This window comes from Leucoraja erinacea, chromosome 6, assembly GCF_028641065.1.
Source record: "Leucoraja erinacea ecotype New England chromosome 6, Leri_hhj_1, whole genome shotgun sequence".
In the NCBI taxonomy this organism is placed as follows: Eukaryota; Metazoa; Chordata; class Chondrichthyes; order Rajiformes; family Rajidae; genus Leucoraja; species Leucoraja erinaceus.
Window position 1 is genome coordinate 70,181,282 of NC_073382.1, and position 18,050 is coordinate 70,199,331.

Here is an 18,050-nt window from a genome sequence, read left to right on the forward strand (position 1 = left end):
AAAGATGGTGCCTGTGTTACTCCAGCATTTTGTGTCTCTCTTCTATTTAAACCAGCATCTGGTGCTGGGGCGGCATGGTGGCGCAGCGGTAGAGTTGCTGCCTTACAGCACTAACAGCGCTGGAGACCCGGGTTCGATCTTCACTATGGGTGCTGTCTGTACGGAGTTTGTATGTTCTCCCCGTGACCTGCATGGGTTTTCTCCGAGATCTTCGGTTTCCTCCCACACTCCAAAGACGTACAGGTTTGTTGGTTAATTGGCTTGGCATAAATGTAAATTGTCCCTAGTGTGTGTAGGATGGTGTAAGTGCGCAGGGATCGCTGGTCGGTGTGGAATCGGTGGACTGAAGGGCCTGTTTCTGCGCTGTATTGCTAAACTAATCTGCAGTTCCTTCCTACACATATCACTGAAGGTGCTCCTCAGCCATACTCATCTTCCCTGTTACATCAATGACGTTCCTTCCATCATAAGGTCAGAAGAGTCCATTTTCTCTGATGATCCTGCAACAATCACGGTCATTTGCTGATGTTATCCTGCAAAGTGGCAGAAAACTCACGGTCATTCCCAACAAGAGATCTTCTTCAATACCCTTGATATTAGGCAGCATTGCATTCATTGCCCCATACGTCCTGCAACAAGTTTGGACCAGCCACATGGCAAAAGGAACTCAGACCTAGTCTGATAAAGTGCTGGAGTAATTCAGCGAGTGCACCACGAAAGTGCCAAGCAATTTTTGACTATCCCCTTCTGACTACAAAGAAGAGAGCTTCTAAACAGAGGTGACCAAAGCTTGGCAAGTATTGGGTACAGCAGCATTGCATTGCATGACAAAGGAGGGGGGATAATAGAAATCATTTGGTTCCCCATCATCCACATCCTGCATGCCACCAATGTCCCCAAACTCAGCTGGACCAGCCACATGGCAGAATGACTGCATATTAGAATCTTGAGCATAAAAGTGCTGGAGTAATTCAGCGAGTCAGGCATTTCTGTGAAGGAAATTGATAGATTAAGTTTTTGTACAGGATGAGTGCAGCATTGATACTTTTCAAGACGTTCAGACTAATAGCAGTAAGAAGTGGGGGATTCCACTCGACATGGTGACTTGGCAAGTCACTTCAGCCATATCTACCAAACCTGCAATGTCTATTGTAGGAAGACTGAGGGCAGCAGGCAGATGGGAATGTCACCAGCTGCAGGTCTAGTCGAACACCATCTTGACTGGAAATATGTCACAGATATTTCATTGCCATTGGATCAAAGTCCTCGTCTTCAATGCAGGAGCATCTCAAGGAGCTGAGCTCACCTCCGATTACTCTATTTTCATGGTTACCAGAGGCTCCCAGGTTTTAAATTGGATAGTCCCAGTTAGAATAACAGTAGAATGATGAGTGACAGGAGGTAGGCTCCCCAACCCCCCCCCCCCCTTTCTGTCCACAACTTTTTTTACCTTTCCTCTCCCCCCCCGCCCCTCTCTGTCCCCTTCCACTGATATCCCTCCATCAGTCTGCACGTTACACTCCTCTTGTCTCTTTATCAACACTGTTTGGTCTCTTTATCTCCTTTGGACCCTTTTTGTCACCCTGTTTTCTCCTTTTTATCGCTAGCCTTTGTCCACCCATCTGTTAATCAAAATTTAAAAAAAACCCTTACCTGTAACTTGCTTTCTCCTGGTCCCACCTCTATTCCAGCTTTCTTTCCTTCATTGCAATCAGCTTGAAGAAAGGTCCCGACCCGAAACATCACCTATCCATGTCCTCCAGAGATGCTGCCTGACTTGTTGACCTTCTCCAGCCAAAGAGCTGTCTGTTGCCTTCAGGGAGAAAAAGCAGAGGATCCATGAACCTGTCTTCATCCATCGGGAGATTGGTAGAGAAAGTCCATGGCTTCAAGTTTTTGGATGTGAATAGCTCTAAGATCTGACTTGGGGGCCGGTACAGTAATTCAATCACAAAGGAAGTTTATCTTAGAAGATTGAGGACCTTCAATAGATTGCTGAATGCTCTATCAAACATCTTCAGGTGAATGGTAGAAAACATGCTGACTGGTTGCACAGTAACCTGGTTTGGTAATTTGAATGCCAAAGCATGAAGAACGTTGCAAAAAGTTGCACATATTGTCAGTTCATCATAGGTACTGATCTCTCTACCATTGAAGGGATCTACAGGGGGTGCTGCCTCAAAAAGGCAGCTGATATCATCAAAGACCCACACCACCCTGGCCATGAACTCATCTCGCTGCTACCATTGGGAAGGAGGTATGGGAACCTAAAAACTGTGTAACCTCCAGGTTCAAGAACAGCTACTTTGCAGCAACATCAGGCTGTTGAGCATTGCACGACATTAACTACAACCCTACCTGAGCAACTATAATTAACTATGGACTTTGTTTTGGTTGCACTAAAGACTTTGGTTTTACGCTGTTATAGTCTGATTACCTAGTATTACTGATTATTAATTTATTGTACTACTGATTATTGTGTGTCTATCTGCGTGTTATTATACTAATGGACCTGTAAAGCTCCAGTAAGTATTGTTCCATTGGTCCATAGAAACAGTATTTCATTGTTCCATTGACGGTACTTTATGATAGTTAAATTCTCTTGACATGACTTTTGCCTCTTGGTTTGAAACTCTTATTCAAAGTTTTGTATTTGTGAGGGGTAGCCCAGCAGCACTGTCAAAGCACCCTTATCAGGAGGACTGACGTGGTTCAAGAAATTAGTTCAGCACCTTCCCAAGAGCTATCAGGGAAGGCTTTGCCAGAGGTGCCAAGATCTTGGAAAAAAAAATCACACTCATAATCATCATCGTAATTTATTAGCCAAGTATGTTTTGCAACATACAAGGAATTAGGTTTGCCATACAGTCATACCAAAAAAGCAACAAGACACACAACTACATAAAAATTTGACATAAACATCCACCACAGTGACTCCTCCACATTCCCCACTGTAATGAAAGGCAATAAAGTCGTATCTTCTTTCCTCCTTTCCTCTCGCGGTCGGGGGAGTCGAACCATCTGCAGCCGGGGATCGAGCTCCCACTTCGGGGCGTATGTATTGCCTTTTTCAAATTAACCAAAATTGGCAAAATACAATAGATGGTTGTTTATGATGTGATATGACCTGAAGGGTTTTGACCCGAAATGTCACCCATTCCTTCTCTCTAGAGATGTTGCCTGTCCCGCTGAGTTACTCCAGCATTTTGTGTCTGTGCTCTGCATATGATCGAGTGGAAGCTTGATTTCAAGTAGACAGAAATAGACAATAGGTGCAGGCCTATTGTAGACCATTCGCCCCCTCAAGCCAGCACCTCCATTCAATGTGATCATGGCTGATCATCCACAATCAGTACCCCGTTCCTGCTTTCTTCCCATATCCCTTGACTCAACTATCTTTAAGAGCTCTGTCTAGCTCTCTCTTGAAAATATCCAGAGAATCAGTCTCCACCACCCTCTGAGGCAGAGAATTCCACAGACTCACAACTCTCTGTGTGAAAATGTTTTTCTTCATCTCTGTTCTAAATGGTTTACCCCTTATCCCTTATTCTTAAACTATGGCCCCTGGTTCTGGATTCCCCCAACATTGGGAACATGTTTCCTGCCTCCAGCGTGTCCAAACCCTTAATAATCTTATATTTCTCAATAAGATCCCCTCTCACCTTCTAAATTCCAGAGTATACAAGCCCAGTCACTCCATTCTATCAACATATGACAGTCCCGCCATCCCGGGAATTAACCTGGTGAACCTACGCTGCACTCCCTCAATTGCAAGAATGTCCTTCCTCAAATTTGGAGACCAAAACTGCACACAATACTCCAGGTGTGGTCTCACTAGGGCCCTGTACAACTGCAGAATGACCTCTTTGCTCCTATACTCAACTCCTCTTGTTATGAAGGCCAACATGCCATGAAGAAAACAAATGGACAAGTACCCCCCCCAGATCCCGTTGTACTCCCCTTTACCCAACTTGACTCCATTTAGATAATAATCTGCCTTCTGTTTTTGCTACCAAAGTGGATAACCTCACATTTATTCACATTAAACTGCAACCGAAATGCATCCTCATAGCATCTTCACAGTTCACACTGCCACCCAGATTTGTGTCATCTGCAAATTTGCTAATGTTATTTTTAATCCCTTCATCTAAATCATTAATATATATTGTAAATAGCTGTGGTCCCAGCACCGAGACTTGCGGTACCCCACTAGTCCACTACCTGCCATTCTGAAAGGGACCCGTTTATCCCTACTGCTTTGAAGAAGAAGCTCCAACCGCAGGCCCGCGCCCTACTCCTACCACGGACCCGGCATGGACTTACCATCACCCCTAGAGGGGAGCTTCGTCTGTCGGCCCTGTGGTCTGCGGTGCTTCTGGCTGCGGCGGGGACTTTAAATCTTCGACTGCCGGCCTGCGGCCTACACCAACCTAAAGCCATGGTCTCCGGTGGGGAAGAGCCGATCCTGGACTGACTCTGGACTCTGGTCCCGACCACGGGGGAAATGGAGGAGAACTGGCCAAATTTTGTGCCTTCCACCACAGTGATGAATGCTGTGGTGGATGTTTGTGTTAAATTTTTATTGTGTATTGTTTATTGTGTGTTCTTTATCATTGTACCGCTGATGACAAATTCATTTCACTTGCACTTTATATGCAATGTGATGAATAAAACTGATTGTATTGTATTGTATCTTTGTTTCCTGTCTGCCAACCAATTTTCTGTTCATGTTAGCACTCTACCCCCAATACCATGTGCTCTAATTTTGCCCACTAATCTCCTATGTGGGACATTATCAAATGCTTTCTGAAAGTCCAGGTACACTACATCCACTGACTCTCCCTTGTCCATTTTCCTAGTTACATCCTCAAAATATTCCAGAAGATTAGTCAAGCATGATTTCCCCTTCGTAAATCCATGCTGACTCGGACCAATCCTGCTACTGCTATCCAAATGTGCCGCTATTTCGTCTTTTATAATTGACTCCAGCATCTTCCCCACCACCGATGTCAGGCTAACTGGTCTGTAATTCCCCGTTTTCTCTCTCCCGCCTTTCTTGAAAAATGGGATAACATTAGCTACCCTCCAATCCACAGGAACTGATCCTGAATCTATGGAACATTGGAAAATGATCACCATTAAGTCTATGGTTTCTAGAGCCACTCCCTTAAGTACCCTGGGATGCAGACCATCAGGCCCTGGGGATTTATCAGCCTTCAGTCCCATTAGTCTACCCAACACCATTTCTTATCTAATGTGAATTTTCTTCAGTTCCTCCGTCACCTCAGATCCTCTGGTCACTAGTACATCAGGGAGATTGTTTGTGTTCTCCTTAGTGACGATGGATCCAAGTACCTGTTCAACCTTGTTCCCCATAATAAATTCACCTTTTTCAGTCTTCAAGGCTCCAACTTTGGTCTTAACTAATTTTTTCCTCTTCACATACCTAAAGAAGCTTTTACTATCCTCCTTTATATTCTTGGTTAGCTTACCTTCATACCTCACCTTTTCTCCCCGTATTGGCTTTTTAGTTATCTTCTTAAATGAAATTATCCGAACATTTTGGGATGAAATTGTGGAATATCAATCTGCCTATTGAAGATTTTTCCACAACTTGTAGTAAGTCTTACACACAGGATTTCACAAAATGCTAAATAGCTTTTTGTGAAATAGCAAGAGCATAGAAGAGAACCCATGATATGGAAATGTTGCAGAGATGTGGTGGAACCAGGAATTTCTATAGTCAGGGAGCAAATGAAGTAAATGCTGCCATGAAGTGTGCAGGTGGAAATGTGTGTAAACTGGCATTGAACAGGTTAATTGCTTTTAGAAAGGCGAGGACCCGAACAGCAAAGAGATGTTTAAATCAAGACAGGTAACCTTATTAGGCATTCATTGTCAGATGTTATCTGCATTCAGCTGCTTAAATTATTCTTAACTAAAGATTGTTCAATCCGATTTTCTTCTGCCTTGGTCACTACATGCTCATTTTTTAATTTTTCACAATGCAAAGGAATTTATTTCCATCTTCATTCCCTTCAGTACACTATCGATTATTTCTGCTAATTTCCAAAGATACATGTTTATATCTTCTGAACTGAAAATGCCCCTGGGAAGATTCAACTTCATGGTTTTGCAATTAATTTAGTCACTGTTTTGGCACCCATTCCTCAAATCTGACCTATTTTAAATTGTGAAATTAAGACTGCACATTGTACTCCAGATGTGGTCTGATCGTGGCCAAATAAAATTGTCTCACTGCATAAGCTCTACCTTTGGCTGAAGTTCTAAAATGGTTAAGTATAATGGAGGAGATAAATGTTTTACAGTGTCATGAGCATTGTAGTAATTAGCACTTCTGCATACGGATAGTAACACGGTATTTTTAATTGGATTTCAGAAGTTAATTAATGTTTCCATTGCACACATTGGCGGGAACTAAGTCTCACAGATATATTAATAATTATATAATCAGTTTTTAATTTTATAATTTAAACCATCTTTAACGTACTTCAATCAATTGCATAATTTAATGCAGAAAGTTATGCCACATGTTATATGTCCTATTACATGTCTATATTTAAAAGGCAAACTGCAAATGGTGTGCAATATCTCACTTATAGGTCAGGCAAAATCTGTGGAGTGAGAACAGGGTGAATGTTTTATTTTGATGATGATCCAGTGTTTATCTGCACAGACACTGCTTAGCCCGCTGACTATATCTAGCTCTTTCTGTTTTTTATTATTGTGAAATTGTTAGCCTTGATCTCACCCTCTCCGGCATTCAAGAAAAGTCTAAGCCAGAAATCACTGGAAAACATCATTGCTTTGCTGTGTAGACTGGTTGAAATCATTCCCGCTGCAGTCTGATCTTATATGGAAGGTTCACCTGGAATTGTTTTCAGTGGTACATTTCCTTTGGTATACATGATGAATGGATATTAAGTAGAACTGCTTAATGGTTGCTAGTTTTTAACCTCCTTGTACAGTTGCAGACTGTTATATTTCAAGACTCCTGATAATAAAACTCCTTATCAAATGTGTTTCAATGTATGGTTCAATGGAACTTTATTGCCACATGTACCTAAATACAGTGAAATAATAATAATAATAATAATAATAATAACATATTTTATTGTCAATGCACAGTGCAACGAGATTTGGTATGCAGCTTCCATCCGATGTCAAAAAAATAAAATAAATAAATAAACTGCGACGTGACCATCTGAGGGAGACAGTCCAGGTGGGGTGGGGGGCACTCAGCAGGGCCGGTTCAGAGCCGCTATAGCTCTGGGAATGAAGCTGTTTCTGAGTCTGTAGGTTCGGGTGTAGAAGGCCTTGTAACGTCTGCTGGAGGGAAGTAGTTCGAACAGTCCGTTACAAGGGTGTGAGGAGTCTTTATGGATGCTGACGGCCTTCCTGAGGCACCGTGTGTGGTAGATGCCCTCCAAGGTTGGTAGCGGTGGCCGAATAATCTTCTGCGCTCTGTGGACGACGCGCTGAGGAGCTCTCCTCTCCGCCTCCGTGCAGCTGAGATACCACACAGAGATGCCATACGTTAATATGCTCTCTGTGGTGCAGCGGTAGAAGTTTGTCAGCAGCTGTTGGGGCAGACCAGTCTTTTTTAATGTCCTGAGGAAGAACAGTCGTTGCTGTGCCTTCAAGACCAGCGCAGCGGTGTTGGTGGACCATGTGAGGTTCTCTGACGATCGTGCAGACGTTCAGTAAAGATCATGGGCACAATCATGTTTAAGTACAAGAGCGTAAGAGTAGTAGATTACACTGAGGCAGTACACAAGAGTCGCCATGTTTTAGCATCATTTTATAGCCTTCAAGCTCAGAGTCTTATCTTTGCCGTTGAATTAACGGGGGCACTGGCATTGCAGGGTTGGTCTGGCCAGGCGTTGTTGTCGATGTCCTCCAGGCCAGGCCTTTGGGCAGTGTCCTATTCCTGTGCTTGGCCACGGAGTGCTGCCCGATCTAACCGAGCCTCATGCTGCTGCAGGCCACCCTGTGGCCCACTCCACCAATGCAATAATCCGGGCATGTTGATCTGTGAATGTCCTGTTTCTCTCCTCACACGGCCACCGCTAATCCTTCGTATCCGGGGGCGCCTTCTGAAACTGACCTTAAACAACGTCAGAGCATCTCCATGGGGGTGGGTGGTAAGCCCCTACTCCACTCACTGGCACCAGTACCTTCCTCCAGCTGCCACCACCATCTTGAATGCTCCAAAGTGTAAGCAAGTTTCACCAAAGGACAAGCCGTTTAATGGCAAATTCACAGAGGTTCACTAGATGCGAAGCAAAGAATGAATGGATGTAAATGCAACCTACATTTTTCACTTAAACATAGTGACACCATTGGAATTCATTTGACACAGCCGATTTTACACATCCATCATCCAAAGCATGCTCACTTCATCAATAACAGTTTGGTACAGCAGTTTAGACACTCACCCCCGTAATAAACTACAGCGCATTGTTAACAAAGCATCCAAAATCATCAGCACTCCCCTCCCATCAATAGAATCACTCAATCTCAAACGGCCCGTGTCAAGGGTGAAGAAAATCATTTCTGATCCCTCCCACCCAGCTCACCACATCTTCCACCTGCTGCCCTCAGGGAGGCGCTACAGCTCACTGCCTGCCAAAATATCACGAGTTAAAAACAGTTTCTATCCACATGCAATTCGAACTCTGAACACTCTATGATAATATCACAAAGCCACCTCGTGCATGTACTGTATACTGTATGTTGTTTGTGTTTTATGTTATGTTTGACGGGAATCAGCCTATTGTGTAACATCCTGTACTGAATATGAATTCCACCAGCTTGACTGTGTGGTCATTAAATAATCTGAATCTGAATACGATAAATCAGGTAAATCGTTGGCAATATTTGACTGCAGTCTTTAATGCTAAATTTTGAGATTTAACACATTTTTGAATTGCTATAAAACAACAGAAAATCATAGTCATTGATTCTATACATTGTGAACATTCTGTGACGTGTAATTGTAGCATACATTCATTGGCCTTTGTATTTTCTCAAATGCTGGTGGAATTATGAGTTTTGTCATGGTTCACGAACAACCTCTAGTGGTAAGAATAAGTACTGCATCATTGTACTCAAGTATCCCACATTGTTCTGTGCTAGCATCACACTATATATGGTAGAGACAGAATAACCTTAAAATGGGTTCTTTCTTCCCCAGAGTTGATCATGTTATGCTGATATAAAAACTACACATACCACAACCAGAGTGGACTAACATAATGTAAAACATACACTGCACACCATGCGCGCTTAAATGATGACGCGAAAATGACACCCGAGTGGGACAGGCCCTTAATTCTCTATTCCACTCCCCCTCTGACCTCCCTGCCTTTGGTCTTGCACGCTGTTCCAAAAAGTTCTCAAATCTAGAGGACCAGCTTGTCCTTTTATCAGCATGTTGCAGCCTTGGTAAATTGATCATTCATTTAGCAATTTCAAATGAGCATTCGTTTTACTTTTGTAATTTGTTGCAATCTGTTTTTTTTTCTCATTTCTTTCTCGCTGTCAGTTTTTTAAGTAATTGTTATCATGAAACTTTGCATCGTTTCAATGAAATTCCTTCTGTTCTCTCGCACTTTCACTGTGTCTTGGAAAAAGGTGACATTAATAAACCAACATCAATTAAAACAAAATTCGGGGTGGAATTAAAACATAAAATAATTAAGTTTACACTTCGTATTTCAGTGTTGAAAATGTTCGGAGCTGTTAATTAAAATAGTGAAAGGGCACAAAGATGACATGTTTGATATTTATCTGAAGGAAATAGAAGGGTCCAGTAATGCTATTACTATTATAGCATTTTAATGTGCTACTTGTCGAAGAGATCAACATTAGGTACTTAGGATGTCATAAGTGATAGGAGTAGATTTAGGCCATTCGGCCCATAAGTCTATTCTGCCATTCAATCATGGCTGATCTATCTCTCCCTCCTAACCCCATTCTCCTCTCTTCTCCCAATAACCTCTGACACCTGTACTAATCACGAATCTATCTGCCTTAAAAATATCCATTCGGGCCTTCTGTGGCAAATAATTCAACATATTTACCACCCCCTGACTAAAGAAATTTCTCCTCATCTCCTTCCTAAAAGAACGTCCTTTATTTCTGAGGCTATGGCCTCTGGCCCTAGACTCTCCCACTAGTGGAAACATCTTCTCCACATCCACTCTATTCAAGCCTTTCACTATTGTGTATGTCTCAATGAGGTCCCCCCTCATCTTTCTAGAATCCAGCAAATTTGTCAAGCAAGATCTCCTCTTCACAAAGTCATGCTGACTGGCCTATTTTATCCTGAACTTCTAAGTACTCCGTAACCTCATCCTTTATAATGCACTCTAAAATCTTACCAACCACCAATCAGACCAACTGGCCTATAGTTCCCACTATTCTGTTTTGCTCCCTTTTTGTGCAGCTGGATAATATTGGCAATTTTCCAATCATTTGGGACTTCGCCTGGCCCTAGTGATTCTTGAAATATCACTCAATGCCTCGCAATATCTAAAGCCACCTCTTTCACAACACTGAGGCGCAGTCCATCTGGTCCAGGTGACTTATCCACCTTTAGCCCTTTCAGCTTCGTAAGCACCTTCTTCCTAGTAATAGTCACTCCACTAACTTCCAACTCCTGACTCTCTTGAATTTCAGGCACGTTGCTGCTGTCTTCCACTGTGAAGACTGATGCAAAAAAGTTATTCAACTCCTGCCATTTCTTTATTCCCCATTATCACATCTCCTGCATCATTCTTCAGCGGCCTAACTTCCACTCTTGCCTCTTTCTTACTCTTTATATAACTTAAGAAGCTCTTGCTATCCTCTTTTATATTATTGGCTAGCTTACTAATGTACTTCTTGATTTTTAAGGGTTTTTAATGTATGGGATATACTTACAGACTGAAACAATCATGCATGCCTATCATTCAATTGTTTCTGGTAACAGCTACTACTCCAGGTTGCTTGCAAGAACAGCTGTCTAATTTCCTCCCCAGCTAATATTCAAATGTTGTCCCCTATAGGGTCTTGTCCCCCTTGCCCTCCCAATGACCCCTACTATTTTCCTTCTCTGCCATCCTCTATCCCACCTCGTTACCTCACTGCCTTGCAGTCCGCAATCCATAAATTCCACAGTGGTGGAATGTTGCTGGGATGGTCATTACACGATCTAAGCATTCAAGCTTTGTGTCAGACGTTTTAGTATTATCGCTGGCAATCTGCTTAGTGTCACTTTGTTCCTTTGCAAGATTGCTGAAAAAGCCAGGGCAAGGAATTCTTCAGTCCTATGACTGTCTTCAAATATGTTAACGTTTAAGTGCAAATACCCCAAAGTCTCCCGACAAGGTCAGGTGTGATTAGATGTGAAAATCAAACTATGGTTAAGAGATATCTTGCTATGCCATTATTCATACGTAAATGACATCACATTGTAACAGTTCATACAACCACATTCAATGGTGTGTTTCTGGAGAAAAATTGTTTCTTTGCCCTTGGTTTTCTTCCACCCAAGTTATTAACTATGGTTTGGGTTTCATTTTGGTTTCTTTGGTCCTGAGGACCATATCTCGCTTAAGATAAACACAAAAAGCTGAAGTAACTCAGCGGGACAGGCAGCATCTCTCAAGAGAAGGAATGGGTGACGTTTCGGGTCGAGACTCTTATCTGAAGAAGGGTCTTGACCCGAAACGTCACCCATTCCTTCTCTCCAGAGATGCTGCCTCTCCCACTGAGTTACTCCAGCATTTTGTGTCGATCTTTGTTTTAAACCAGCATCTGCAGTTCCTTCCTACACATATCTCGCTTAAGCATTTGTTTCCAGATTTAGCTGTGTCACGTCAAGAACAATAGGTACTAGAGACCAGTGTCAATCCTGACCGAGCTTGCCGTCCGTCTGTGTGAACTTTGCATGTTCTCCCTGCGACCTCAGAGATTTGATGTTGGTGCTGTGGTTTCTTCCCACATCCCAAAAATGTGTAGGCTATTTGGCCACTGTAAATTGACCATGTCATATTGGTTAGTGGTAGAATCTGGAGGGAGTTTGAGAATGTAGAGAGAATAAGAATAGGATTAATGTAGGATTACTTTAAATGAGTCATTGGTGATCGATGAGGACTCAGTATACTGAAGGGCTTATTTCCATGCTTATATCTCCAAGACTCTGTGCTGTTGCGTTTAGCTGACTTCTGCCAAAATTTTTGACTATTCTTGAATCAGTTTGGATCTGCTGTTCAAGAAGGGAGCCAAGCAGAAGAGTGGAAACTATGGGTCTGTTCGCCTGATTTCAGTGGTTGAGAGGGTGGTGAATCTGTGGAATGCATTGACACAGAAGACTATGGAGGCCAAGTCAATGGCTATTTTTTTAAGGCAGAGGTTAATAGATTCTTGATTAGTACAGGTGTTGAGGGTTATGGGGGGGGAAGGCAGGAGAATGGGGTTGAGAAGGAAGATATGTGGAGGCTGTGGACAAGATGCAGATGAGTTTTACCAGAATGATGCCTGAATTAGGAGATATTCACTACAGGTGGTGTTTGGACAGACTTGGATTGTTTACTGTTGAATGCTGGAGATTGTGGGAACACCTGATAGAAGTACGCCAAATTATGAAAGCGATAGATAGATGTTCAAATCTTTTTCACAGAATGGAAATATCAAATAGTAGAAGGCATAACTTTAAGGAGAGAAGGGTAAATGTAAAGGAAACATGCGTGGCAGCTTTTTGTTTGTACAGAGTGGTGAGAGCCTAGAATACGCTGCTGGGGTGTGGTGTTTAAGGCAGATACCGTAGTGACATTCATGAGACTCTTGCATAGGCAGGGATAGACACAAAATGCTGGAGTAACGCAACGGGACAGGCAGCAACTCTGGAGAGAAGGGTGACGTTTTGGGTCGATACCCTTCTTCAGACTGATGTTAGGGTAGAGGGAGATTTGTGTTTTGTGTTCTATAAGAGTACATCCCATCTATTTAGTTATCTGCCTCTGTTTCCCCCTTATTTTGATTGAAGCCATAAAATTTCCAGATAGATGAATTCTTTTGAGTCTATTCTAATTTGATTTTATCGGTGGATTTGGTGCGATTAAAACATGAAAATCCCAAGCAGCTGTAGGGTGAAGAGTAATTACTTTTTAATATCAAGTTTTGGTTTCATTTATAATATAATCCATATGTAAAGAATTATTGTCGTTGAGCCAAATTATTAAATGTCAAAATGTTGAAGAAAATCTTATGTTGGCAATAAAATGTTATTTTATGGAACTAATTTTTATTTTTTTTATTATTTTAGCTTTTATTTCATATTGGTAACTAATATGTGAATGAGTGCTTGATTTAAGAGACAAAGTTTAAAGTGTTGCTCAGTTAATGAAGTTAAAACGGATTTTTAATTGCAAACATTATTCAGCATCGCTTTATGGATCTACAGTACATATTCAAAGAATAAATAGCTTTCAGTGAGCTAGTATTATCCAATTTGGGTAAATATTCCATTATTATTGATCAATCATATTATTGTCAAACGAACAATATACTTTCCACATATAACAATTACAGCACAGAAACAGGCCATCTTGGCCCTACAAGTCCGTGCCGAACAACTTTTTTTCCCCTTAGTCCCACCTGCCTGCACTCATACCATAACCCTCCATTCCCTTCTCATCCATATGCCTATCCAATTTATTTCTTAAATGATACCAATGAACCTGCCTCCACCACTTCCACTGGAAGCTCATTCCACACCGCTACCACTCTCTGAGTAAAGAAGTTGGCCCTCATATTACCCCTAAACTTCTGTCCCTTAATTCTGAAGTCATGTCCTCTTGTTTGAATCTTCCCTATTCTCAAAGGGAAAAGCTTGTCATTACTGTCATTTTTTTTTCCTATTCTACTCAGAAATTAGAATTGACTTTCTCCAGCCAAATACCAAAATTACGTGAACGGACTAAAAGCAATACACCAATCAATGTAGCCGATGTAGCCGCCAAGGAACGCAGGGGCGAGACATACTAAGGGACTGTGGTACACTGTGAAATCGACAGAAGGATGGAGGGTTGGGTGTTTATGCGTGCTATTTTCGTGATATTTATTTTAGTTGTTTATCTTTTAATATTTTACCTTGTATGTATCGTTAGCTTTTAGAAATGTTTGAATGGTGCACTGACTGGCTGACATTTTTAAATTTCGTTGTACATGGTTCATGTTACAATGACAATAAAGAAACTATTCTATTCTAAATGTCCATGACAAATTATTTCAGAGGTAACTTGAGTATTTGCTCAAAATGTATATATTTTTTTTAGGATGGAAAGAAGAAGTTTGACAAAGAAAGTGAGAAATACTACTCTATATTGGAGAAACATTTGAATTTATCATCAAGGAAAAAAGAAGCACATTTACAAGAGGTAAGAAAACCATTGTCTTTACAGGGAGTATTTTTTGTGGAGCTTGAAGTACAAGTATTTATTGGAAAAATGTAAATTTCTCCAACATTCTTAATTGCCGGGCGTGAGGGAGCTTCTGATTATCCCAATGTTAATTGAACAATTCTCTCTTGCTCTAAGAGCAGGAATTCACCCTCTGATATATACAGACATTGAAGAAAGCTTCATTCTGAAGGTGGGGGAAGGAAGGTGTCTCTGATAGGGTGAAACTGGGGCGGTCATGGGCATCAACAGGAAACAAAGTTATCTGCTCAGTGATTGAATGGGAACAATTAGAGTGTGAGAAGGTAAATAAAAGAAAGTGAGAGTGCAACATGCCCAGCAAAGAGGAGGACAGGTTAGAAATGTTCTTCACTTCCAGAGGGGAACAAAGGAAAAGAAAAGCTGACGGGTTGAGCTTGGCATCTTTGACTCAACAAGTTAACTATGTTGGAGATAGACACAAAATGCTGGAGTAACTCAGCAGGGCAAGCAGCATCTCTGGAGAGAAGGAATGGGTGATGTTTCGTGTCGAGACCCTTCTTGAGACTGATTTCGACTCGAAACGTCACCTATACCTTCTCTTCAGAGACGCTGTCTGTCTCACTGAATTACTCCAGCATTTTGGGTCTACCTTTGATTTAAACCAGCATCTGCAGTTCCTTCCTACGCAAGTTAACTGTGTTTCTCTTCCCATAGATGTGCCTTGAGCAATTAGCTTGAGCTTTTATTTTAGATTTTAGCTGTGTGTAGTTTTTTTGTGGATTTCCTTGTACATGTCTACATGTCTACATGTCTCAAAGTAGCAGGAGTGGTTATTGAAGCTTAAGGGAAAGATTGCCAAGACAAGGAATGCTGAGCTCATATAAGCCCTCCAATGGAGTCCGATTAAAATCACCTCACTTTAATTGTTCGGAGGAGTTGAGAAAATAATTACATTTTTTAACTTGATTTCCAGAAATTAGATATTCCAGCTGAAAGGTAAGACTTGAGGGGCTGCTTGGTGATAAGAAGCTAGCAAGAGGCACCGGGCCATAATTGGATTAGCTGAGGCAAATACCAGGATGGTGTTTCCAGTAACTGAAGGTTCAAGACTATTGAGGACAAATTAAAAGTATTTGGCAAAAGACACAAGGGAAATACTATTCAAGTAGTAACTTTCAGATCATAACTACTTGCATAAAAACATTTTTATATAAGTACAGTGGCTTGCAAAAGTATTCATACCCCTTGAACATTTCCACATTTTGGCACGTTACAACCACAAACGTAAATGTATTTTAATGTGATAGACTAACACAAAGTGGTGCATAATTGTGAAGCGGAAGGAAAATGATACATGGTTTTCAAATTTTTTTACAAATAAAAAACTGAAAAGTGTGGCGTGCAAAAGTATTCAGCCCCCTTTACTCTGATACCCCGAAATAAAATCCAGTGCAACCAATTGCTTTCAGAAGTCACCTAATTAGTAAATAGAGTCCACGTGTGTAATCTAATCTCAGTATAAATACAGCTGTTCTGTGAATGCCTCAGAGGTTTGTTAGAGAACATTAGTGAACAAACAGCATCATGAAGCCCCAGGAACACACCAGACAGGTCAGGGATAAAGTTGTGGAGAAGTTTAAAGCAGGGTTAGGTTATAAAAACATATCCCAAGCTTTGAACATCTCACGGAGCACTGTTCAATCCATCATCTGAAAATTGAAAGAGTATGGCACAACTGCAAACCTACCAAGACATGGCCATCCACCTAAACTGACAGGCCGGGCAAGGAGAGCATTGATCAGAGAAGCAGCCAAGAGTCCCATGGTAACTCTGGAGGAGCTGCAGACACCTACAGCTCAGGTGGGAGAATCTGTCCACAGGACAACTATTAGTTGTGCACACCACAAATCAGGCCTTTATGGAAGAGTGGCAAGAAGAAAGCCATTGTTGAAAAAAAAGCCATAAGAAGTCCCGTTTGCAGTTTGCCACAAGCCATGTGGGGGACACAGCAAACATGTGGAGGAAGGTGCTCTGGTCAGAAGGGATCAAAATTGAAGCTTTTGGCCTAAATGCAAAACGCTATGTGTGGCGGAAAACTAACACTGCACATCACCCTGAACACACCATCCCCACTGTGAAACATGGTGGTGGCAGCATCATGCTGTGGGATGCTTTTCTTCAGCAGGGACAGGGAAGCTGGTCAGAGTTGATGGGAAGATGGATGGAGCCAAATACAGGGCAATCTTGGAAGAAAACCTGTTAGAGTCTGCAAAAGATTTGAGACTGGGGCGGAGGTTCACTTTCCAGCAGGACAATGACCCTAAACATACAACCAGAGCTACAATGGAATGGTTTAGATCAAAGCATATTCATGTGTTAGAATGGCCCAGTCAAAGTCCAGACCTAAATCCAATTGAGAATCTCTGGCAAGACTTAAAAATTACTGTGCACAGACGCTCTCCATCCAATCTGACTGAGCTTGAGCTATTTTGCAAAGAAGAATGGGCAAACATTTCAGTCTCTAGATGTGCAAAGCTAGTAGAGACATACCCCAAAAGACTTGCAGCTGTAATTGCAGCGAAAGGTGGTTCTACAAAGTATTGACTCAGGGGGGCTGAATACTTTTGCATGCCACACGTTTCAGTTTTTTATTAATAAAAAAATTTGAAAACCATGTATCATTTTCCTTCCACTTCACAATTATGCGCCACTTTGTGTTGGTCTATCACATAAAATCCCAATAAAATACATTTACGTTTGTGGTTGTAACGTGACAAAATGTGGAAAGGTTCAAGGGGCATGAATACTTTTGCAAGCCACTGTAGTTATGATCTGACCATTACTACTTGAATAGAGGTGGAAACAATCAGAATTTTTAAGATGACAGGCACCCAAAGAAAAAATTCTTGAAGGCCAATGATTAATGAGCAGGGAAATGAGATTGATGATTGATTTAAGATGGCGTGAATTAGAATGCATTCATCTAAAATGCATGACCTCCTTGAGATAATGATTCCGTGAATGCTTCTTTCCTATGATGAGCTTTTAAGTTAAATCAAAGTGGTATAAGAACAAAGTACAACTTCTTTCTTTTTGTAGGCCGACGCACAAATTGACAAGGAACGGCAGAATTTTTATGAAGCTTCGTTGGAATATGTGTTCAAAGTTCAAGAAGTCCAGGAGAAAAAGAAGTTTGAATTTGTTGAACCTGTAAGTTAATGCTCCATAATTTCCTAACCTTGAGAGAACCTCTCAACATTGGGGGTTTCAGTCGAACGATATTCCAGCCTTTCTCTTTTTCTGCTGTTGCCTGTTGGGTACATCTTTGGCTACGGAATTTTAAATATTTGCAATTCAACTATTTAAATTGCTTTTAAAAGAATAAAAGGGCCTTGAATTTCTTTAATTATATTCAATTCCGATAAAATACAACAGTATTAACATTTTAAAAATATAACATGTTTATTGATAATTTTCTTGTAAAAAATGGTGGACAAGTATGAATCCTTGCTTAACTTGTCAATGTCAACTTGATTTATCCAATTATTTTATTTCGATGGTTTCTTTAAGTTCAATTGAGTGCAAAGTTAACTGTTTTCC

At 41.3% G+C, this 18,050-nt stretch overlaps 1 protein-coding gene across 1 annotated transcript in view; it reads left to right on the plus strand.

Annotated features, from left to right (window-relative positions):
* Positions 1-18,050, plus strand: part of arhgap42a (Rho GTPase activating protein 42a) — a 252,691-nt gene that overhangs the window by 169,664 nt on the left and 64,977 nt on the right. Inside the window, exons 5-6 of the mRNA XM_055637337.1 lie at positions 14,346-14,447; positions 17,550-17,660. Coding sequence (XP_055493312.1) covers positions 14,346-14,447; positions 17,550-17,660 — 213 coding nt within the window. The remainder of the gene's footprint in view (positions 1-14,345; positions 14,448-17,549; positions 17,661-18,050) is intronic.